We start from the raw sequence: 25,784 nt of genomic DNA, 5'->3' as shown, positions 1-25,784 counted from the left end.
AAGACCCAAACCCACAAGATACACCAGTAGTCCGTCCACTCAGTTTTTTTCACCAGATCCTACAAGTGAATTCTTAGCTTGTTTGTATTGCATGACAATTGGTATAGACCAGTCCCACAGACTTAACGCAGATTTACTGGATTGAGAGCAGGCATCAAGAGAAGGACTTGGGAGTGTTGACTCATAACAAGCTCAATGGGGCTTTGGGCAACCTGGTCTAGTGTAGGGTGCCCCTGCTCATGGCAGGGGGATTGGAACTAGATGGGCTTTGGAGTGGCTTCAAACACAAACCATTACATGATTCTATGAACACGCAGTCAGTCTGAGCTAGAAACCTTCCTATTTTGATTCCAGTAGAGTACAGTTTATTCTGGGGCCTAACTTTATTACCATGAAAACCACAAAATCATTAAGCAAGAGTAGATTTGTTGGCCTGTCTCAGGATGCAACCTTCATGCTTCAATTAACAACAAAAGAGGGTATTTGCAGCAAAGGTGTCGTTCAACAACATTAATTTAAAAAGCTGTCTCCTTCTGTTACTCTTAATTGTATTTCAGCCATTAATTGTTTTTTAAAGCATAATCTCCTTGCTCTAATGAATCAACAGACTTCAGCAGGTGGTATCACACCACACTTTACTTCAAAGGCCATTTTATCGCAACGTTCGGGAAGATAAGGGAGAGGAACCCATTCTTTTCATAGCTGTATCTTAAGGATGAAGCACAATCCAGAACTACAGTGCTTGACTCAAAACATATGGCAATACTTGACAATAGTTCTCCAAACTAGATTTGCATCCTGCGACAGCACAAACACTGCAGCGTCAAGTAGCTAGGTGAGAAGTAGAACACACACTCCTGAGCTTGCAACCACACTGGTCTATATATGCAACAATAATGTAAATCCCAATAGATTAATCTACTGGCATAAGGAACCAAATATTATTCTACTCTGAGAACGCAGCAGGGAAAGATTCAACTCTTTTTGCTTTTGGCTGTCAAAGTGAGGAATCCATTGCGAGCGAGTTATCTAAGCTCTCTCAAAAGCTAATGAAAAGAGGCACTCGGAGGTTGAATCATGCTGCCTGTCTTGGACAGTCTTCTTCAAAAAAGGATGACTCATTCTCTGGAGGTGTCTATTCCTTTCCACTGACTACCAGAAGAGTCTAGACAAATAACTTTCAGGCCACTGCAGTTAGATGATACGAAACCCACTGTAGATACCTGAATATAAAGATACAATATTGTTTAATTCAATTTATGGATCTCGGTTCTGATCCAACATCTGCTTTAAACTCAGAAACACCCTCAAGCTATTAGAGTCATTTGCCAGAAAGCGTTAGCAGTAGCAACTAAAATTCTGCTGCAACATCCTACTTGTGTCATATTCGTATTGCAGCCTCTCACAGAGATGTTATGTCTTCGCTGCCAAAACGGAGAGGTTTTTATAGTAGATAACTAATATATGCTATCCATCTTGCTATAAAACCCTGGGGGAACAAAGCACAGTGATTTCTACCGCAGTGTAGCTAAATGAAGTCTCACCCAGAGGTGGTGGATTGGGTTGATCTTGTGTGGTTACACTGCAGTAAAAACGTCCTGTATTTCATCTTCACTAGCGCTTTAACGTGTTATGGCTTTTTATCTACCTCACTGTAAAAAGAGGACTGATGCTTCAGGCTGAAAGGACACAGCTTTATTTTCTGCAGTTTATATATATATATAAATAAATATATAACAAATGTCATATACAAACACACACCCCCCGTATATGGTTTTTTTACATACTTAATACTTTAATTTCCTAGAACACAGATCAAGGTATAGCCAAACTGGTGCTAAATGTTGACTGTTAAGCTGTAAGGAAATGAATGGAGTTTTGAAACCTGACATCAAACAAGGCTGCTATTCAATAGTTTGTGACAGCAAGCAACAAAACCCACAGTATCCAACCCAGCTACGTTCCCTGAACCATACCCTCCCTGCTGCTGGTCAGCATTAGGAGTAGCACTCACAGTTCTTAAAAAAAAAAAGCATGCTGAAAGGCTGAGCTCTGAACTCTTCTCCATCATTTGTAACTACATTAACATAGCAGAGGTTGTTCAATCTCTTTATTTACATTTTAAAGAACCTAATCAGTACTTTATCAAAAAAGCATTTCTTCAAGGTATTCAAAATGCTCCCACTGTTTTATTTTCGCATTATAAACAAGATCACTGATTTGGAAAGGAATTTGGTATATGGATGTAACTTGTAGGGAGCTTGATGGGATTGAAACACTAACCCTACAATTTACTAGCAAAAATAGCCCACCAGCTAAACCATGCTGCAGCTCTACCACTGGGAAAGAAATATTCCCAGCAGACCAGTACATTACAATTCAATTTTGCCTGTTGGTTCAGTGTATTTGAAAACAAAATGAGAAGTTGAAATTCAGTGGCAGGAAGGAACCTGTGCAAACTTCTACAGAAGAAAGGATGCACCACTTCATATTACCAAAGGATGGAAAGGAAATGGTTATATCATTTGAGTTTGAACTCCAGTATGAACACGAAGATTTCTTTTGCAGAGAGTCCACACATGGTTTACATGTGTCAGAGATCTACCTACAGCTTCAAAATAAGCCCTTAGAAATTTAAATGCTTCAGTCCTGACCACAGGGATAAACAAAATGGGTTACTAAAGAAAGACACAGAACAATGGCTTCATCTGACATCTTAACAACAGGTGGTCCTGCCAATTTTGTTTCAGGTTTTAATGTGACAGCTTATCTAGGTCTGAGCAGGATTTTTTCAAGTTCAGTACTACCCATGAAATTGGTTTGAATTGTTCTGAAATCAGTTTAACTTTCAGGTGATGCAAAGACCTTGATTCAATACTGCAAAAGGTCACACATTTTCCAGCAAGGCAATCTGATGGATGTTTGTGCTAAGCTTTTGCCCAAGTGTCTCAGGCAGCCTGTGACCAGTAACAGCTGTGGCCCTAACCTGAGACCCACCACCCGTGGTACCTTCAAACTCCCTCAGTACCTGGAATATTAGGATATGCATTACACATACATAGGTATTCAACACAAGACTGTGAGGCTTGAATATATAGATCCAGCAGCAAAAAACACCCAAACCCAAACCAGCCCTGAGAGACCAAGCTCACCATTGCTATCAGGCCTTACAGAAACATTAACTTAATAAGTTGTGGGGTTCAGAAAACTCAGTGGGTTTCTGGAAAAGTACAATATGGTATGGTGGGACCTTCAATGCATTGCAGGGGGTTTTACATGCTCTGACAAGCATTCACACTTCTCCGTCATTTGCTGTAAATTCTACCAGTTCCATCAGCAGTATGGGGACTAAATCTTCAGAGCACCTTTCCAGACTTGGCTCTCCTGTCTCAAATAGAAGTACATCCCCAAATTAAGGGAGAGCAGATGAAATCTTGAATTTGCAGATGCATCTAATGAGGGCAGGTGATGGTCTAGCTTCATTTATACATAGCCTGTGCTACAAGAGACCATTAGATCTGCATGGGAATAGCCACATAAAAGCATAAGGAAAAAAAAGATGACAGGCCTAAAACATTAACTGGTTCCCTTTTGGTATGAGGTCGGTTGAGGGAATGTTAATGGATGACAAATGCTATCAACACAGGCTGAGAGAGTTGGGCTTCCTCAACCTGGAGAAGTCTCCAGTCAGACCTTCTTACAGCCTTTCAGCCCCTAAAGGGGGACTGCTGGAAAGCTGGAGAAGGACTCTTTATCTGGGTGTGTAATGATAGGACAAGGGGGAATGGTTTTAAATTGAAAGAAGGTAGATTTAGATTAAATACTATGAAAAAAGTCTTCTCTATGAGCATGGTGTGGCCCTGGCATAGGCTACCCAGAGAAGCCGTGGCTGCCTCCCCTCCCTGGCAGTGTCCAAGGATAAGTTGTATGAGGCTTTGGGCAACCTGATCTAGTGGAGGGTATCCCTGCCCATGTCAGGGTGGTTGGAAATACATCATCTTTAACGTTCCTTCAAATCCAAACCAAACTGTGATTCTATGATTCCTTGTCTCTGTTTTTCTTGTACAGAAAAGCCTGTAAGAAAACCTGAAATCTCTGAGGGTATTGTGTGCCTTGCTCTACTCTCCTGCTGAGCATTTTCTCAGCTTCAGAGGTTATTCCTGCTACTGAGCATTCCTTATCAGTCCATCAGAAAGGAAACAAGAAGATAAACAATGCTACCCCAAGGATGAGTCCTCTCTTTAACCCCGTCATTTGGACTCCAGTGGAGCAGACAGAAAGCCTCCTTTTGAATGCAGCTAGATAGATATTGGGCTCCACAGCCTCATTTTGAAAGTGATGATCCCTTCACAGGTCCTGCAGAATCAATAAGGATTGCAAGCAGTGTTGAAAAACAAGCTACTAATAATTTTCATCACATGACAATACGTTCCAGCTTTTTGCCTGTTCCGATTTCTGTATTCCTCTTTCATTCCAACACTATTTAGAAATGTGTCCCATAGTCACCATATTTTTCCTCTTTTTGTTCTCTAAATGGCACATTACTTTTTCATAAGATGTAATTTCTTCTGCTGCTGAGACCCATACTTTTCCTGGTTGTCTCGATGTTTCTTTCTAATGTCTGGGACTTGCTTTTATTTGTCATGAGTGTAATCTTCTCTCTGCCTTTACAATTAGTTTTACTGTACATCAAATATTGTTCACAGAGATTTCTTGCCTGAAATGCAAGAAAAACTATTACAAGCAGGGAGAGATGGTATCATTCAGCTAGATTCTGTGATTTCGGACAAGACGACATTGGAAGTCCAGATATTCATTGCTTTATGTAAAATGATTGTCCACATTTTATAATGCTACTATTTGTATGTGTCATGGTTTTAGCTCCAGCTAGCAGCTAAGCACTGTGCAGCTGCTCACTCACCGCCCACCCCTGGCAGGATGAGGGAGAGAATTAGAAAAGTATAAGTGAGTAATAATGATAACAACAACAATAATAATATAATAGAGAACAAGTGATGAACAGCACAATTTATCACCACCCAAAGTCAATGCTGTGCAAGACCCCGTGCTGCTGTGCAAGGCCCCCAGCCTCTCATCCCAACTCCTTGGATCCTGATATCATACAGTGTGGAATATCTCTTTGGTCGGTTCAGATCAGCTGTCAGGTCAGCCCCCAGCTTCCCAGCTTCTTGGGTGCCCTCTACCTTCTTGTTGTAATGGCAGCATGAGAAGCTGAAAGTCCTTGACTGTCTGTCACAACTAAAACCATCAGTGTGTTACCAACATTACTTTCATCCTAAATCCCAGACACAGCACTACACCAGCTACCAGAAAGCAAACTAACTGTATCTCTGCTGAAACCAGGACAATATGCAACAGCTAAAGAAACAAATAAGATAAGACAGTGCAAAAGGTTTAATTGATATCACTATGCTTCCACCTTCAGAGTCCCTTATTCAAGTTCTCAGAAGTCTGTATGAAGCTGTAGGTTTGGATGACTGTTGCATTAATTGTTGCTCCCTCAGCAAAAATCAGGCCACAGCTGATGTGAGGCTGAATTTACTCCTCACCTGAATGCTTTCTCCAGCATACAAGTGAAGAAAAATAAATCATAGAATGCTTTGGGTTCAAAGGGACCTCAAAGATCATCTAGTTCCAATCCCCATCAATGACTCCCATCAAGATCCTCCCAGCCATATGCAGCTCGTGTCTGAGGAGGGAGGGCTCTGTCATTACAGCTACAGCCATGAACATCCAGAAGTTCATAAATCAGTAGTGATGCAGCAACAATCAAGCATACTGAAAAGCTTATTTAAGGAAAAAGGAACAGAATCATCAAGAGGTCCATCTGTAATGGGATAGTTTAGTAAACAGGATGTTTATTCAAGGAAAGGAAGCTGTGTTGAAGTCTAGAACAGGATTCTGAATGGGAAGAACCTGCCTAGCAATCCATTTTGTGCATGCTTAAACCAGAGGACTGCAGAGCACAGGCTCACATTTACAGTGGGAGCATTTGGAGGGTTTTCCTCAGCTTTCTGAAGTCAGCTGATTTTCATCAAACTGATATGAATTAGCTCTGTACCAAAAGACATAATCCAGGTCTTCCTTCTACTACTCGTTATTTGTTTTCACATTTTGCCAGTTCCTTCCCAGGGACAGCAAATATCCATGTGGTTACACGGGGAACTAGATCTGAGTAAAAACTAAGCTGGGAAAGAAAACAAGAATATTCATTGGCTCCCTGCTGTAGGTCATGATAGAGCTACATAAATGCCTGTGCCAGCAGTTGGGAGAAGGAAGTTATGAAGAAGATTACTTTCTTTTGTAGCACTGGGGCTGATGTTAACTGATTAGCACTTTAGCTACACCTATTAATTTCAGAGTCCTGAGCAAATTAGGAAGTTATTTAAATGACATGGAGATCATACAGTGGAAGAATAGACCTGTAGCCATGATCTGGGAAAACAGTCCCTTCTACAAGATCTGTGGAGGGACTGAGGACCACCCAGCAGACACTGCACACTCCCTGAGCTCAAGGATTTCTGCCTGCCAGACACAAGCACTGGAACCATCTGGCTCTGAGCTGATGATGTCTGGAGCAAGTGGGAAATCAGATCTGAAAACTTCAGGCATTTTATTTGAAAACAAAAAAATGCTGTAAAAGAAAGAGTCTATTTTCTGTGTTTCTTGGAACCACAGTCCAAGATACCAGGCTGTCCGTCAACCCACCCAATGGCAAAAGAAATTTGAATGATGTCATCACCACTAAGCCCATTTTATCTCCTCCCAGCATATCTCCATGAGAAGTGAAGTTTTCTTCTTTTTCAAGCAAAAGATAGATCAGTTGAAAATTCTGTTACAGGCCTTTAATGCCTTTGCAGGAACTGCAGTTAGCCAGCAAATGGTGATGAAAGGATGTGGGATCCTGTCATCTGTGGAATGGAAGGTAGCTAGAAGTTGGGAATGTTACAGAGCTTGAGAAAGTCACCACTGTGGCTGGGGGAGAAAAGCATCAAGAAGAAACAGGAGATACCAGGTTTTATCAGTCAGGTTACTGTCTAGCTGTAGGTTTCAAAAAAGCAGCAGTTATCTGCTGCTGATCTTTTAACAGACTTCCCAGTCCATCTGGAAGTGACTAGATTTTCAAGTGAGAATCAAAATGTTAGTAGCAGCACTTAGCCTGGACATACTCTTAAACTGGCAAATGTGGAATATTCCACTAAGAATCCTGACTTTGGCAGGAGCAATGTGCATGTACTAGAATCACAAGCATTAGATCATCTTCATGGGACATACTGTAGCAATCAGGCTTTAACCAATTTGTTAGACATCAGTTACTGCTGCAAAACAACTCAGTTTTCTTTGCATTCAACATAAAGGTGACTCTCACAGATTTTTTCCATGTAGATGTATAGGCGTGTTTGTGGAATGTACCAAGTTCTGCCAGATGATAAGAAGCTGTGTTCACATTTTTAAGGTTCTAGAAGCCATTAAAATAATGAACAAAAGCTCTTGCAAGGAGACCAATCAAAACTTGTAACTACTGCTAAGGTGAACTCTTAAATTTCTCAATCCTGCTAGTTTGCTGAGTGCCACCTCCTTTCCTGTTCCATGATGTGTAGTGCAAACCTATCTAGAAATAAATGCTTAGAGTGAAACCTCAGAGCTCAACAGGGAGTATAAAATGGCTGTCAACAGGCAAACACAGTTAGGTGGTGGTGATGCATTCAGACATTTCAGGACTCATGTGATTTGACTATACTGATAAGTATCTTAGGAACTGTCAGCCAAGATATGGAAATTCAAATGCCTACCCTTGGTCGTGGTCTTTGTGCATGAGACATTTTTAACACTGAAGGTCAAGAAGAAACACCTTACTGTTCTTCTGTGAACGTACCATGAACCTGAGAAAAGCTGACTTCAAAGAAAGACATTTCTGAAGCCTTTAGACTATTATTTTAACGGTGTTCAAGGTGGTGTCTTGGAGACTGGCAGTCCTTTTGCATCAGAAAGAGAATTGTGGTAGCATAAGACTTATATTTTGTGCACTGCATACACAACCCAAAGTCAACCAAGACATGTACAAATAGAAATATAATGAATCATATGGACATGTGACTGTTTTTGATATTTTATCACAGGCCTTATTATATTGACTGAAATCAATGACAAGCCACTGGTGCCAACCAGTCATCAAAACATTTCAGCTTCATCTCCTTGTGTTTGCAAAGCATTTGAGATTCATATGACAATTGTATGATCTTCCACACATCTGCAGAGGGGACTCATGGCAAGATTTCATCAAGTTCACAGACAACTAAAAACCAGTTGTAGAAAGGGCTACATTACACAAAGCCACTGGTGGACACAGAACAACGCCAAGCACAACACTCCTGTAGCTTGTCCCTAGAGAGTATCTGCTTGTGTTTCTTCTGTTACTAGCTGTAGGGAAAAAACCAACAAATCTTAGCAGTGACGATACCTCTGAAGCCAAATGTATTTTCAAGCTGTGAAATCTGACTTTTGCAGTAGAGCAGAGGCTTAGGAATCGCACATGAATGCTGTATACTGCAAGGGTGCCAAGCCATGGGCTTCAGCTTTATAGAGCCAGTAAAGAGTTTTTTGAGAATATTTTTGCTTAGCTTTACAACTTGCATCTTATCACCTGCCTGGCTTAATGATAATAAACTCAGATATTACTGTATCCAAAGCACTGCAATCAGTCTTTTCAGGAAAACTGGTATGGGTGCTTTAAGTCACCATTACATTTTCCCACATTGAAGCTTAAATGTCAGACGACGGTGTTTAAAGCCCAGCACTACCAGGTCCAAGCCAGGTTGACAACTTCATGCATGCACTGTAGCTTATCAAATCCATCTGTAAAATTAATTTGGGCTGCAAGTGAAGAAATTGTTTCTCTTTGACAAGCATAAATCTACTGTTTACCTGCCAGAAGCAAATGCTACTATATTTTTAAGATTCCGTAGCTGCCTGCTTTTACCTCTACAACATATAAGCAGAAACCCTATTTAGGAAGCATGTAGCATCTCTGGAATTTTTAGCAGAATGCATCTCTCCTGCTTTCCTCTGAAAACATCACCCATTTTTGCCTGCTAACTATAGTCCAGAATGTAATGGATATGTTTGGCAAAAATATCTCCTACTGCCACAAAGTCCTACTGAGCAGACATGTTATTTTTTGACTCTGCTATGCTTGCTTCCACAAGATCAAATGAGAGCTAAAATGCTATTAATGCACTTAATGACGTGGTCTGAGCAGCAAATTCAGTCAAATATAGCAAGATGGAATGACTGAGTTTAGGATGGACTAGTGAGAGCAGAGACAAGCGATTCTGAACAGCTGCTGGCATGAAATCCTGTATTTCCATCACTGCACGACTCTCCACGTTTCAGCAGTACAGCAGCAGAAGGGCTGGAAGTCTCATCATTGGTCAGTACAACAAAAAAAAACTTTTCTTCCATTTCTGCCATTTGATTCCTGTCTCCCAGGAGCTCACAAAGGATTATGTCTATTAAATCACTACCACGGCTCTGGCAATATATGCTTTTGTCTTAGAATGTGCACGAATTAAGCAGCAGATTGGCAGGTGCCCTCATCACGTCTTCCACCCACTCGGTGGTTTGTATATTCCTGTTTTATGCAGTGCTGCCATTTTAAAATTAGAGAAAGTAAACTCCAACAACTATTAAAAGTTTTATCTTCTAAGTGTGTGTAAGGCACAGCCCTTACAGTGAACTCCTTTCCTGTTCCTACTCTGTTAACATGAAATTCAAAAGTGACACACGCACTAGAAAACTCTTGGTCCTGTTGTCTGCCAGCCCTTTCTCACCTCCCAAAACAGTTCTGCCATCTGATCTGTACGTTAATACTTCTGCTGATGGTGCTCTCACTGTCTCACCCTGTATTTTAAGTTGACTTCAGTGACAGCAAGTATTTCGTGTTTGTTTAGATCTGATCTAAACATACATCATCCCCATTAAAAATATTTTGCATGCAAACCAATAAATTAAATAAATATAAGACTGCCAAAGAGCAGTTTCCCTGCTTTACATGATGAAGAAAAGACAGGGTAGATCTGCAGCATCCCTCCAAGCAGGAAAGACTGATGTACAGAAGAGAATAAACTCTTTTGATATTCAGTGTAAACAGGAAAAAGTGAGGGGGGCCAAGGCCTGTGAGAAGAAGGTGTTCCACATCAAGGGTAGAGTGAATCATCTAGGGATGTTACAGCAGCTCAACAGTGTCCTTGGATCTAAGGAACACCATCCAGGAACACCTAAGGAAGACCTATCTTCTATAACTGCTGTTGCTGTGGAAATCAGTCCATTGTGCATGTGTTTAATGCCTTAGTTGATAACCTCTCTCTCTATCTTGCATCCACCTGTTTAAAGCCAGCTGCATTCACTGTGTCCCATGTACCCGGATACTCAATTCCTCTTGTCACTGTTACCTTCCTTACATCTCATTGTTCTCTCTGAGTTATCCTCAATATTTGCACACTATCTACTCGATGCTTGCTTAGTTAATTCTCTCCTCTCTGCTCCCTTTGTTATTAATGTGCACTGGTACTAGTCTGATTCCCTTTGTTCCAACACAGAAAGCAATTCATTTAGCAGCATGTTTTTCTCCTTGCTCTCTGTATCTAATAAAATCAAACCTTTCCTCTTCCCTTACTATTTAAAGGCTTTATTTTTATCCACTGAACCCACTAATGCAGGTGGAAGCAAACACCGTGGAGAGTGACTGCTATCACTCTCAGGATAAGGGAAGCTCCAAGTAATCCTTTATGAACTAATGAGGAGTGGTATGCACACACAGGTGGATATATCATGGGGTCAGAAAGACACAGAAAAATCACATTATACTCTCATAGATAGGTAAATGATTTTTTGAGAAGGTGACAAACGCCGACCTAGTACAAAGCACTGAAAACGCTTGCTTTAGAAAAGGAACATTATAGGATTTCAAAGGAAATTAGTATTTTGGGAGATCAGCAGCTGCAGTAGGAAGTTGTTTGAGTTGATCGAATGTGCCCACCAGAAGGATTTACCCTTTATTCTAACCCAGTGTGCATATGACTACATAAGATTTTGGGGCAGAAAAGACCCAGCTACTTCAAGTCTGCATAGTTTACAGTCGACACCCACGATGAATTTCACTTGTATTGGAAATATATTATCTAAACCCACTTCTATTCAGCCTGCAAAAAACGCAGTCATGCCTAGATATTGTGGGGTGATGCCAACTGTTTAATACCTGCTTGTGCTAGTCACTCTTTAAGAAACATACATAAGCCCAAAATACTCTGTTAGCAATTTTTTTCTTGCAAATGGAGGTCAGAGGGAGCAATAAAAGAGCCTCACACCACCTACAAGTGATGATGGTCTGCTTTTTTTCAGACAACATTGTCACCTGATCTCTTTTCCCAGGTATCCAGTGACAGGACACATGGCAATGGTTCAAGGTTGTGCCAGGAGAAGTTTAGACTGGACATTAGGAAGTATTTCTTCCATGAGAGAGTGGTTTAACACTGGAACAGACTTCCTAGAGAGGTGACCAATGCCCTGTGTCAGTGTTTAAGAGGCATTTGGACAATGCCCTTAAAATATACTTTAACTTTTGGTCAGCTCTGAAGCTGTCAGGCAGTTGTAGGTCTCTTCCAACTGAAACCTATTCTTCTCTTCTCTTCCTATTTTATTCTACTCTACACTATTCTACACTACTCTATGCTACTCTATATGACTGTAACACAACTTCCTGGCCTGCAGACCTGGTCAATGTAACACCACAATGTGTTAAGCTATCACACAGTCAGTCATCTATTTTCATACCTAGGAACCAGAGCAGTGTCTCATGGTTTTTGACCTTAAGAACTCAGAGTAACCAAAACACACGCTACAAAAAGCAGCAAAACCAGGTGGCTGGTAGTAGTCAAGAACTAGAGAGTGATTTATTAGTGGTGGAAGGAAAAAGGGGTATTAGACTGCTGTTCCCATTGGAGAGCTGGGGATACCAGCCATAATGCCATTACAGTCCCCTTCACCATGCTGCTGGCAATTCAAATTTCATTGATTCTGTCTGTATTTCATACATTGTTCTCTGTTAGCAGTCATTCAAAACATCACCAAGTTTTATGTGGCTGATGATAGACTGAATACCAGTTCTCAGTAGAGTTGGGATGCTGAAAGGCAAAAAAAGCACATCCGTAGCATCCTTTATGCAATCCAGTGCCAGAAAATAAGAGGACATAAAGCAAATTCTGGGTGTAAATGTCAGCCTTCATATTCAGTAGTCCAAAATGCTATGAAATAACTGAACTATATCAAAACCACAAAGGAGGTAATTTTTTGGTGTCTAGTTGACTACTAGAAGCTGACCTGTGATGAATACTGACTTGAGCAGAAGAACACAGAAGTGATCACTTCACCATGCTCCAACTAGTAAAATGACTTCTTACAGAGTGGAACAGAGTGGAATACACTAAAATAACGAATTATCAGCATAGGATTATAAGGATCAGAGAATACAATCACAGTATGCTAACTAAACCTATTATAATTCTAATTGTGTAGAAAAACTGGGAGCTCTACTTACTTTCACACAGACGTCTTCTCAGCTTCCCCCGAATTTTATCAATGGCGTTGTAATCAGAGACATGAAACACATGAGCAGACTTAGGTTCTGAAGCAATCTCATCAAGTTCCTCTTTCAAGGCTTCGCCAACACCCACAGCAAAGATCCTAATCCCAGCCTGATGGGCTGCAGTGGCTGGATCCAAGACATAATCCTGGCTCCTTCCATCAGTCAGAAGGATAGCCACTTTTTTAACAGTTCGATCACTCAGTCTCCCACCAGCTTCTTTGGAAAAACTGTAGGTGTTGATGTATCTGAGAGCATCTCCAGTGTTAGTATTACCTCCATAATACTTAATTTTGTGTGCAGCATCTTTGATTTCCTCCCGAGTTTTGTACTTTCCCAGGTCAAACTCTGTGGTTGGACGATCACTGTATCGCACCACACCTACACGGGTTTTGTCTGGGCCAATCTCAAAAGTTTCCACCAAATTAGACACCCACTGCCGAACTTTCTCAAAATCTTCTTTTCCAACACTGGAGGAGGCATCCAAGATGAAGACAAGGTCGTAGGGAACATTCTTGCAACCTGCAAGAGTGGCAGAAAACATTGCTAAAGGAAGATGAAAGACAAGTATCAGATATATAAGATATTCCCTAAGCATAGCTGTCTAGTGAGCTATTTGGAGGAGGCAGCAAACCCTCTCCCTGTCCTGCAGAGGAAATGCAGATTCTCAGCCTTTCTTCCTTGTGATTCACCTTATCTGTTGCAGGACATCTACAGCAGATCAGCACACACTTCGCTTTGAAATGCAAACACTTTCTCTTCCTCCACTACTAACTGCCTCTGCTCAATCTTTCCCCTACACCACCTGCATGCATATGAAGCTATTTTCTCAAACTTCATTGCAATGCCTTTGTTCAGACCAAGCTCCAAAACGTCCTTGGCGGATCAAGAGACCTGCCCTGACCTTGCCTATGCCAATCCTGACCATGAGTAATGAAGCTTTCATGTTTCTTCTTGCATTAATATTATGATTTATTTATGCTTAGCTAGAAGCAGTTCTTTTGCTCAGCAGGATATCTTGGTGAAGCAAGTTTATAACAAGATTTCGATTTTGAGGGTCTCTGCCACTGACTATTGACTAAAGAATGATTCACTGAATACAGGGATGGCTTCCTTGACAACAAAGGGCAGTCACTTTGTAAGGGGAAAGTTCACTTATCTGCACAACTACCCTCTTGGCTCCAGCTATCATATTTGCAATCTGAGGGCTGGGTAATCCAAAAGGTAAATGTATTTCAATTGCAGCTTGATTGCCTAGGAAGATGGACTGGTCATGTATTTGTCAGCTGCTTGCCAAGAAAGTAGATCTCCCATGAGGTATTTTCTGGGTGTTTCTGAATATATGCAAGCCAAACATAAATGTCCCACAGATGCCAAAATCTTATGAACCTAACACCCTAGCTGGACAAAATGTGTGTGTATATGTATATACAAATGTATATTTAATTCACTGTTATAGACCATAGTCCCTAAGGAATTATGAGTTCCAAGACTGAAAGGTGCTCTACAAAGCAAATTTATATATGGTCACAACCACCAACCATTGTTTCTCCAGTAGTTCTCATCTCACGTTGTCTTGCAAAATACAAGTGCTTGTTTGAACTAATGATAAAAAGCTAATTTGACCAATCTCATTGTGAACATATAACATGATACAAGACAGAGAATTGGTCTGTACCAGTGCCTGTGCCACTTTATTTCCCTCAGAGTAACAGGGCTCTTCTATGTGCCTCTGAACTGGAGATGTTGTGTCTGTCCTGTAAACTGTTGGCAATTGGCTTTAAACCCTTTTGCTTTACCAGGATCTGAGCTGGCAGCCCACATCTACCCACACTAAGAGCAGATCCGTTGCATTGACTCCTTTTTCATGGCAGAACCCCGATTCCCCCAACTATTCCCACTACGACCATGTTAATAACCTCCTCTGGGACTGGATGTGGACTGACCAAGTTACTCTTCTTTGCTCAGAGAATTTGAGAGTACTTTTGAGACTACGTAACTCCAGACTATGCCTACCAAGGACACTTTAGTTCTCCATACATTAAAAAGTGACAATCCCACTGTAAGATTTGCATGTTGTTGCATCAGACTAATTCCAGGCAGGCCCCAGCAACTAAATGTCTATCAGTGACTAAGACCTTGGACCTGCCACACCTCTGTGGACTTGCCTGGAGAATGTCTAAATCTGGCTGCTGCCTTTAGACCTGATCCAGACCTTGACTTGCTGACTCACGTTCCTGGCTTGATCTTGAATCTGTTTCATCACTATGAGCTTTTCTGGGAATATGGATTGACCATTGAGCCTGGCTGCCATCCCTGAGCCTTCCCTGCTCTGGGGTCAGTGAGTCCCCATCCCGCCAGCCCAGGGAGACTCCTAGCTCCTGCCTTCCCATCTCTTAGGAGTTAGTTTGTCCTTGCTGCACTCCTGACCAGAGCTGAAGCACTGATGTAAATACACTCAATGTGGATGTTACCCAAGGCCTAGGATGTTTTCCTCTGGAACAGACCAAAAAGTATGGAGATATCATACACAGTTCATCTAGTCAAGCACTTGCTTGACAGCCGGCTTAGTGAACAGAAATGTAAATAATATTAATACCCAAAGCTTGGAGGAATGATGTTTTTGCCATGTTTCCTCACTGAATTGCAGCCTACAGCAAGGTCACAAAGTCTTCACCCACACCCAAATATGACCTTATGGTTCATAAATTATCTGGTGCTTTTGATTATCCTGGGTCTGTGCACCTGCCCTGAAGAGGACAGGATCCCCAGAACAACCCACTGCACTGGGAAGGAAAGTGTGGGTGGCTCAAGCCACAAGAAGCAGACTTTTCTTCAGATAAGAGTAAAAGCATCATAGGTAAACATTATAACACTGTAGGACAATGCTCATGGTATTGTGTGATGGCTGTGAGAGTGGTTAAATATACACTTGATGTGTTGCAAGTGATGATGAAAAATGAACATCATCTGTTGCTGTGTTAACTTCCACTGTCAGGTGGAACACCAGGGACCTGACCCAGGTGTTGCTGTTCCTTCAGCAGTTATGGAAACACCTATGGACACGGCATAGGGACAATGTTGGAAACAACCCTTCCACATGCAATCACGTTGGAAACAATCTGTCCACATCAGATCATGTTCTGTGACACCATTTTGTCAGTGAGGGAACACTTTTCTCTAACCCCAGAGCAAGAAAGGTCTGGTTGGAAACACAGAGTAACTCTCTCAAAGTTAATCAGAGTGTGGAGATCACTGGAGATGTAATTTTATCTTATCAGATGTAAGTTACATTACATCTGTGTATATCAGCTAGACTGCCAAGTGTAGTTCTGCTTGATTTTTGCAGAACATAAAGGTTAATATATAAGCAAGAAATCTCCCCTCTCCCTTCCCTGGCCCAATTCATTATTGTATTAATCTATTCTGCTTAAAAGAATATCAATTAAGTGAGACTAACCAGAGAATATAAAGTCTTAAGTATAAAACCCACAAGGTACAGACCTTCCTGTTGCTTATTTTAACAAGTCTCAGCATGAGTGCAATTAAAAACCAAACAGAACAGACAGAATGAATCCTGTTGGTGTTCAAGGGCAATGAGCCTTAAAACAAGGAGGGGTGAAAGTTTAAAAAGTGATGCCGAGTCAGGCAGCATACAGGGAAAAAATGATGGTCTTTTGGGATCATTTTTTTTAGTCAGTGATTCTTTGCTTACAGACCTGACGGCAGTGAGATGAAATGCTGCAGAAAAGCTTTTAGCAAATATTAATCTGCACTTTTAACACAGTAATATCCACTGATGGACAAAATGGATTGTTTTCCAAGAATGCTATAATAATATTGTTTACTGGCAGAAACAGTTAATGTTCAGGGAATATGGGAGATAATTCACAGAAAGTGAACTTTCAGTTTTGTGATTATAGGAATACTCTGTGGAAGCATAATTCCAGGAGTTGTATTCATCTGTTCAGACACCGTCAACCATTTTGCAGTATTGCCACTAAAAATAGTTCACAAACAATCCATAAGCCAGAAATTATTTAAAGTAATCACAGAATGACCATATAAATGGCACCACCATATCCTTCCAGTGACTAATCCACAGGCAGAAAAAAGGATGAGATTTCATTTTTTTTATTCCTAGGTACTTATTCCTCTTATAGAGATCACACAACAAAACTGTAAAGCAGCTATTCCTTAGACAGAAAGATGGTTTAAAAAACAATTTTGTTTCTTATAAATTACCCTGGGCTACAGAATAGCATTGATCCTAAACTTCCATCTCAAAGTATCTTTGGGCTTTTACACCAATAAACTGTGTGGGTCTACAAGCATTTTTGTGTCCTTGAGGTGTAGCATCATTCAAAGCCAGATAACTCAAGTCTTCCTGCTATGGCCCAAAACCCAACACATCCTTGTCAAGACTGCCTATAGGAAGGGTCCTTCAGCTGCACCATCCTCCAACCCATTCAGTGGCATTTGGGAGTGATCAGCAGCACAGACCAAAAGCCATGCCAGAGACCCTGCTGGCAACCTGCTGGTAGATGAAGCATAACCAGAATAAACTGCATGCTGTTCCCCTAGCTCTGGGCAGCTGAGATGATAACCTTTCTAAGCCCATAGCAGAACTGGAGACCCTAGGTAAATCATAGCCTCGATCCCTGAGCTATCTCTATCCCTACAGTCTATTTCATATCTTTTCATCAGAAAATATCTTGCTTGGGTTTTATATTTTTCCCCTCCTAGCAATGACAGCTTCTCAGCCTTGTAAAAGCCCCAGCAGCTATTTAGCATGAGGCAGTAAGCTGAACAGCACATACCTGCTCTTTGTGCCTCAATTTGCTCCCCGCTGAACACGAGAGTGAGAAGAACCAGGAGATGGGGCATGCGGCATCTTCCCGTAATGGACATATCTCCCTTCTCGCATCAGGTTGTCTTTCCACTGTGGTGAGAAACTTGCTAGAAAGCCAATCCGTAGCCTAAAAAAAAGAGCAAGTGTTATCTCATAGAAACACAAACAGAAGTAGCGATGCAAGTCATAGGAGCAAGTTTTGGGGGGAGTTGTCTCTTCTGCCTCTCATTTTATGTGACTAGACACGACCCGCTCAGACAAAGAGGCAGGAGTTCACCTACTTTTCAAAAGCTATAGCCTTTCACTGGCTCTATTCAGTGTGCAGCAGCCTGAATAGAAAAAGGAGAGAGATTACCAGATTATTATACTTTAATTGAGCCCACTGCCAACCACACAATTAACGCACTGGAGTGGAAACCATTCCTGACCTGGCCCTCCCACGCATTCATCATTAGGAGATACACAACGCAGAGCTGAGATATAAACCACTGCAAACCACGCACAACCAGTTGTTGCTTCACCCACTGCTGCTTTCAGTTCCAGAGTCTCAGAAATGACGAACACTAAAAGAAAACGTGGCTGTATTCAAATACATTTTTGTTGCTATCGGTCTTTCTCTACTGGAGTAAACTCAGCAGCTTCAAAAACACATCTTTCGATTATTTATGTTAAAGGAGTGCAAAAGCTCAGGTGGATGATTTTCATTTAAGTTCATTTGTTTGACTTTGGCTTGGCTGAAGCCACTGAAGTCAGACAGTATAGTAACAAGCCAAGCAAGGTGGCTGGACAGCTAAAAGTTTAGCTTCATTTTCTAACACTAGATCAAATGATTTTAAAAAAACCCACACATGTATTTAGTTATTACTGCTGTTGTATTGTTTTTTTATTCAACAGACCATAAAATCACTGCAGTCCTATATACTCTGTACACATACGCAGGGGAAAACAGTTTTCACTCTTTAGCTCTTTACTGCTTAAGGACTCATTCTGGAAAACTTTCTCCCAGCTCCTGAATCCATCTTTTCCTCTTTAATGCACAGATTTATTTCTTCATTTTCTCAGGGAATTTCTGCTTCCTCTTTTAACATGCACATCGGCTTCTTGCTGTTGATAGCCGGGTAAAAGAGGCATGAAGGGGATGCAGTGTGTTGTAGATCATTGCTGCAGGCTCGATTGTGCATTGTAGGATATTTCTTTTCAAAGCAATAGGGTTCTGTGGGAATCACAGACAAAATGAATAGCGGTGTCAGCATTCGTTCAAAACCAGTCGGGATCAGTCAAATGTTGGGCCTATCTCTACCATGTATCTCAGAAATAAAGTGTATGTCACACTGGTTTAGGAAATAAAAAAGGGGGAAATCTTATGTAGTTGTCAAGACGTAGCTGTCAATCCTTCTTCCCAGGACAAAATACAGGCTCCTATATTTTCAGAAGTCCATATCATATGCAGACAAGGAGCAAAGCAATACATCTAGTAAAACCTGCACCCTGCAAATAAATTTGGAAATATCTGTCAGCAGTGGAACATAAATGTAAGAAAGAATTTACTTTATTTTATTTTTATTTTAAAAAAGAGAAAAAAAAAAGCATGCTTATTCAAATATCTTCCCTAAATCTGAACGGCAGAAGAAGGTGCTGTAGTTTACACCTCAGCCAGACGGTGTCCCTACGAGACAGTGAGGTGCTCAGGTTTGAGCAAGCTGGAAAAGGTTGCAGGGTAAAAAGGGCATGAAAATATCACCGTGCCCTACAGTAGTTAGAATTTCCTTTTAAATAAGTACATTACTGAAATACCGATCAGGCAGCTGCTTGGAGAGGGATCAGGTCAAGCATTGTTTAAAATAGCTCTGGGAGCCTTCAGCCCGAGGTTTTTTCCCTCCTATGTATTTTTTTAGGAGGCATTGTTTTCTGGCACTGGTGATGGAGAGCACATTAGCAGCAGCAGCAAGAAATGGGAAACAAGATCTGCCATGCGGCCCTCTGCACTTCCCATGCTGAGAGCTCAGAACGTCCTTCTTCCCCTGTGTCTGGGCTTGCATGGCTGCAAAGTTTTATAAATACACTATTAAAAACAGTCTTTGCCAGCTGCTAACCCACATGAGGACAGGATAAAAGGAGCAGAGCACCAGCTGGTGTCAGTCAGCAGGACCGACGTTGGCTTGACAGGCAGTGGATGTGGCATGATGGGCAGCCTCATGGATATGGCTCACTTGGTACATGTGTGATTCTGCCCCAGCAGAAGGACTAAGCAGAGGACCAGGTCTAAGAGCTCTTTGCCAAAAACACTTCAAGAGCTCATTGCTGCATTATGAATGCTGAAAGGTGTCTCGGAACAGACATTTAGGTTAAAAATAGCGGAAAAAAACCCAAACTAAAGCAGAACATCTGCTTAAAATGTATATTCATAACCTGTGGTGGCTTTAATACACATTTGTGGTTCAATATTATTCTTGTATTCTGGCCAAAATACATAATTTTATTCATTTTTATAGCATGAAAAATTGAACCAAGTCTCTTAACTTGCAACTACTTTATGTATGGATATAACAGTGAGAGAATATTCAGCCATTCACATCAACAGGACTCATGACAAGGAAGTTTTCAGGGGTGCTTGAAGAAAGGTTGGAGATAAAGCATTTTTAGTGGTGGGTTTTCCACACTGGTTGCTTTCCCACCTCAGTCTGTCACTGTGAGACTGAACCCAGTTTGAGATTGGCTGGTCCTGTGTGGAGCCAGAAGTTGAACTTGATCCTTTTGGGTTCCCTCCAACTCAGGAGATTCTGTGATTACAGCAGCTGACCAATATTTATTTCCTCTTCCAGGAGAAGGGGTAAAAAAGGAGACAAAAGTTGGAAAGTTTAGACTTCAGAGTGTTCCAAAAATATGAAATTCTGTTTAGTTGACCCTATTTCCAAATGGCCAAAATGGATTATTTTATTAATATTATTTTTAGTTCAGCCTATCATGTGGGAATAATTTTCTTCAAAATGACAGAATCACAGAATCACGAGGTTGGAAGAGACCTTTGAAGATCATCAAGTCCACCCATTCCCATCCTATGTTAAACCATACGCCTAAGTACCTCATCAACCCTTTTTTTAAACACATCCAGGGAAGGGGAAGGTGACTCAACCACCTCTCTGGGCAACCTGTTCCAGGTCCTGGCAACTCTTTTAGTAAAAATTTTTTTTCTAATATCCAGTCTAAACCCGCCCTGGCACAGGGCCTTAAGTCAATGCACATCTTTTTAAAGTACCTCCTTTTATTTTTCTTTTTATGCTACAAACATCACTTTGGGATTCCCTTGTGATACATTTAAATGTATTAAGTGATATTGCCAAAAGAGCTGACAAATCCTATCACATCCAAGTTTATTATCAAACTATGCACTCTGTGTTTGAGGCCTGTTTTTAATAGTCTAATGGGAAAAAAAAAGAAGAGGTGAATAATTCTGGCTACATGCAAACGTGATGAGGGAATGGCACCCAGGCTGAAAAGTGTACTGGTAAATGTTCAAGTGAGCTCCCTACACTTAAAATACAAGCACGGTACTAAACTATTCATACCACCTCACAGCTGAACAAACAATATGCAGAAGATAGACACAAGCTCTCTATGACTTTCAGCTCCAATATGGCTTTTTCAGGGGGCTTGGTATAGAGTTTTCGGTCAGTAAGCATCCATGGCAAAGGCCTCTCTACTTTTGAACAAGTAAACACTCTTTGGGAAATGTACACTTATAAAAAGCAGCATTAAAAAAAGGAGGTGAAGGGGAAATGGGTCTTCTCATCTCAAAAGAATGTTGATATTCTGCTCACCATTGAGCTTCCTTGGCACTCCAGCATTGTAAGGGATTCTACTTTGTCTCCTCAGCTTCATCCCTTGAGGCTGGCAGCGGAGCTAGGGCTCTGCTTTCCAAAGAGTCACTTACATAGCCAGAAATGAACTGCATAGCTGGGCATTTCACCGTGGGGTTTACTTCTGATTGAACCAAAGTCAAGGGATATCTTGACATCAATTTATTTAAAAAATTAAAGCCCTGTCCATTGTAAATAAGAAGTTTATGTTTTCTATCCTGCTTTCTCTGTTTTTCTCTTGCCATAGCCTGATCCTGAAGGGACATATAGTAACTTTGTTGTAACCTCGATTCTCAGATAATACCATCACATCACTGTAATTCAGGGGACAAGAAGGGAAAACTTGTATGAAAGAATAGAAGCAAAACTGTTGGTTTAGAAATGGCATCTTGAGAAAATATAGGGGAAAGAAGAGACAGATGCAAAGAACGTGGCAGAGAAGAAAACTTCACAGAATATTCTAGGACAAGCACTTCAAGCACAAGCACTGGGTATTCCCTTTCTCGGCCTCTCTGGTTTGAGAGATGTCACCAAAAGCAGAAAACACACAAGCGAGAGATGGAAAAAAACAGAATACTTTCTGTGATCTCTTTCATCCTTCAAAGGAATGATTCAGTCACAAATATTAATAAAAGAAAACATAACAAAACTGGAGTCAATAGTAAGATGAGAATATCAGGAGCATGATTTAATAAAACCGCTTCTCCCTCGTGCTAGTAAAAGTTCAAAGACCCTACAGGGACAGTACAAAGATCAGTGACTCGAGGCTGAATGTAAAAAGCATGTCCAGTTATGGACTTGGTCTGCTCACTAATACATATGAGCTTTTACTTATGTTTTGCTAAATTATACCACTGAACTGTTCATTCAATTCAAGGGGGGCTGATACAATTATTGTGCTTAATTTCATCCATTTGTCTGCTGCCACTGAACACCACCACACTCCATATAAATGTTCTAACTATGCTGGCATTCATAATGTGATTTTAAATGTCTTTAGTGTGCTCCTCTGAAGAAGAGGTTAGCCTGGGGTGAAAAAGTCAGTGTCCAATTATATAGCTTTTCACACACACACCCCCCAAAAAAAAGAGAAAACACCCAACAGAACACTAATATATCTGACATCTTAGTAGAGTCAGCTTGTTGATAGTGCCTCTTCCAACTACTGAACTAAGCAATTTAATTATCTAAATTATTGCTGATATGAGCAGAAAGCCAACCATATATAAGAGAGTTAGGACTTTCTTTTCCCCCAATCAGCCCATGTGGTCATATATCTTTGTTTGATGCTTTTTAAAGAAATCATCTGATGGCATTTCTGGAAGATATGCATTTTCCCAGGCCTGATCTAAAGCCAACTGTAGTTAATGAAAAGAGGACCATTGATTTCAGTGGGCATTATATCAAAACCCATGTGAATAACAGCAGAAAATTCTCTCCTAACACCAGAGTTGTTCCTGAGGTACTTTGTTTGACTACAGCTGATCCAAAGACAGCTGAAATGAAGAAGGAGACTGACAGCAGTTCCACAGTATGTTGGATGGGGACATTCATGCACCCTGCTAGCAAACAGCTCTCCAACATCTGGTCTAAGAACTAGGCTGCAGGGCCTGAGACATTTCTTCTTTTCTTTTGCATTATCAGGTCTTAAGAGCAATTTTTACCCCAATCCCTAAAGAACTGATCAGATGCAGAGAGATGGTCAGCATAAATGCTAGCCAAGGTAATCTATCAGCTTTATAGGAGATGAAATAGGGTGGTAGGAAAGATCAGCAGACCATTCAAATCCATCCATTTCTTTGCCTTAGCTGAACTCTATTATTGCCCTAAAGTACTTGATGCTGGAATTACCAGGGCCCATGAATGATTAATATTGCTGCAATTGGAAATAAGTTTGATTGTGTAAGAAGTAAGAATCCATACCAAATAATTAGGAGAGGAGAAATAACAAATAGCTGTTTCCTAAGTGACAGGTATTTTGTTCAAGAGACAAAATGAGACAGGAATCAAATGGGAGAAAATATCGTACAGACAAGTGTAACCAAGAGACTTAGAGGGCCATGAACCATACTCCAAGAGGGACTGGATTAGCTCAGCATGTGAATTTCCTAATTTCTGCATGCTTCAATTTGCAGCCTTGGAAACATTCTTTTAACCTCTGTGGTGTTGCACAGGCACATGAAAGGAAACCTGAGAGAAGGTCACAATTAGAGTTCAGCCACTCCTGACTCCTTAACCTATGATCTTGCACTCTCCAAATTGACACCTTTGTAAATGCATCTACCACAAATGCTTTAAAACAGGCTCTTACTGGTTGCCTGCCAAGTCAATGCAATTCTAAAATACCCTAAGTGCTAGATGAGAACTTTGCAATATATTTTTGCCTACTGCAGCCACGCAGTGTCTGCAAGCTAAAACCTTGATGCAATACCCCCAAGTATAACTTTTCAGTGATTTCTCCAGCAGAAGTAACTCCAGATTTAAATTGTGCTCTTACACATGAAGCTTAGAAATTTTTCTAGTGACCAACTAAGAAAACCCAAAACTAACCTGTGATTAAAAGTCTCTATCATAGAATCTCCAAAATCCTACAGTCTGTGGTTAGGGTACTACCAAATCCACACCACCATTCCCAAATTAATTCTGTCACCTTTCCTATAAATAGGCTGCATGCAACTGGTGGGACCAGTTGCGTGCTATGTCTACATCCCAGTACCTGATAGGAGAGCACACAGGTGCACTCCATTGGTACTCAGGAGAACAGATGCCACAACGTGATGCTCCAAACCCTTTAGACCTGGCCAAATGGCTAAAGCAAAGCTTAAATACAGGTGTCTCTCAGTCTCCCAAAAGGAGCTAGAAACAAGCTACATCAATTGCTAGTACAGAAGAAACCCACATTATCAAGCGATGGTTGAGAAAGTTACACCCAACAGTTGTTTGGTTTTGGCATCATCACCCAATCTGTAAGAAAATCCATACTGCACCACATGAACACATGTGTTTATTGATCAGCAGAGTGGTAATCCTGTCTCACCTGAATTAATAAGGAGTTTGAATTTTAAAAGAAATTCTACATTTCAGATGCTAGTTCTGTATAAAGCACTACTCTGCAAGCACCTTACTTAACCCAACTGAAATAATTACATTCTTGTTATATTAAAATGATCAAGGAAAAGGTTCACAGGAAGTGTCTCAGTGTATGTGGGGTCCAAGGGATTGGGGGAGCTGGTAAAGGGAAGCTTCGCCTAGCCGATTTGGGAAAATAATGCCTGAAAAACAGGGTTTGCCCAAGAACCTGAAATGCTGAGGTTCTTAGACATATATTTTAGTAAAGGACAGGTATGGTTGGACTTGGTGATCTTAAACATCTTTTCCAACCTAGTCATCCTGTCATTCTGATGGTACTGAGAGCTTCTTTCCACAGGTTTATTCACTAGCTGGCAAAAGCAGGAAGAATATCTTGAAACTGAAGCATCAGTTCAATACTTGCAGATGCATTTTTCTTTATAGTAAAGTAGCCTCTCAGTACTTCATTTTGTCTGAATCAATTTTTTCTCTTAAATTTTTACTTAATTCTCTTTGGAAAGCACTAGACTGAAACTCTCTTACATGGACCAAGGAATTAGCAACAGAACAGGAGACTCAGAGGTCAGCTAATGTGTCATAATCTTATTCAGGAGCTATCCTGTCCTGCCCCTTAAATACCCCCAAATATATAATTTGAGTCATGTAGATTTCAAGTCACTTACATAGCATGTTAGTACATACTATGCTTCTGCAGTGGCTTGTCCATTGGGGAACAAATGTATTTCAATCTAGTGGATATTAATAAAATAAATTTTTTAGACACATAATTTTTAAATGGTGATGGACTTATTAGGGGGAACACACACTTCAAACTACATGACTCAACAGCAGCTTCACAGCTTGCCCATCCCAATAATGACTGGCTAAGTTAGAGAGCTTTGTCTGTACTCCCTTGCCTACTTCTTCTAAACTTAACACAACTGTGAAATGTCTCCTGTGGTCACTGAGGAGCGTTTGAAACATACACATGTCCTAGAATTAGAAAGTCCACCACCTGCATCTAATACAAGGCACATTGCATATCGAGGGCAATAAATAACTGTCTTGGTTCTGGCCAGGCCAGAGTTCACAACCCCAAGCATCCAGTCCAGATGAGCTGAGATAGCCTGGGCTGTTTTCCACACCACCTGACATCACTTCTCCAGGTCAGGGAGGGGTGCTCCTGGGTGCCTCCAGGGCAGTCAGAGTGCAGCTGGGGCATTGGGTTGGTCCTTGAGTTGTGCAGTACCCTGTATTATTACCGGGTCAATAAGGTAGTCTGTGTTATCACTGGGTGTAAGTGAAACTTGCTGTGGGCTGTTGTTCTTCTTCTTTCACGGTCATT

The 25,784-nt window shown here is 41.0% G+C and overlaps 1 protein-coding gene across 1 annotated transcript in view; it reads right to left on the bottom strand.

Moving 5' to 3' along the window:
• COL22A1 (collagen type XXII alpha 1 chain) overlaps nucleotides 1-17,572 on the bottom strand; it is a gene marked incomplete at both ends in the record, with an annotated part of 207,127 nt that extends 189,555 nt beyond the window's left edge. The window contains 2 exons of the mRNA XM_084280247.1: nucleotides 12,617-13,183; nucleotides 17,482-17,572. Of these exons, the coding sequence (XP_084136373.1) occupies nucleotides 12,617-13,183; nucleotides 17,482-17,572 (658 nt within the window). The remainder of the gene's footprint in view (nucleotides 1-12,616; nucleotides 13,184-17,481) is intronic.
• Nucleotides 17,573-25,784: the final 8,212 nt, after the last annotated feature.

The sequence above is a fragment of the Gallinula chloropus genome, assembly GCF_964237585.1.
Source record: "Gallinula chloropus genome assembly, chromosome: 2".
NCBI lineage: Eukaryota > Metazoa > Chordata > Aves > Gruiformes > Rallidae > Gallinula > Gallinula chloropus.
The sequence above is the reverse complement of the archived record's forward strand: the minus strand, read 5'-3'. Positions and strand labels throughout refer to the sequence as shown.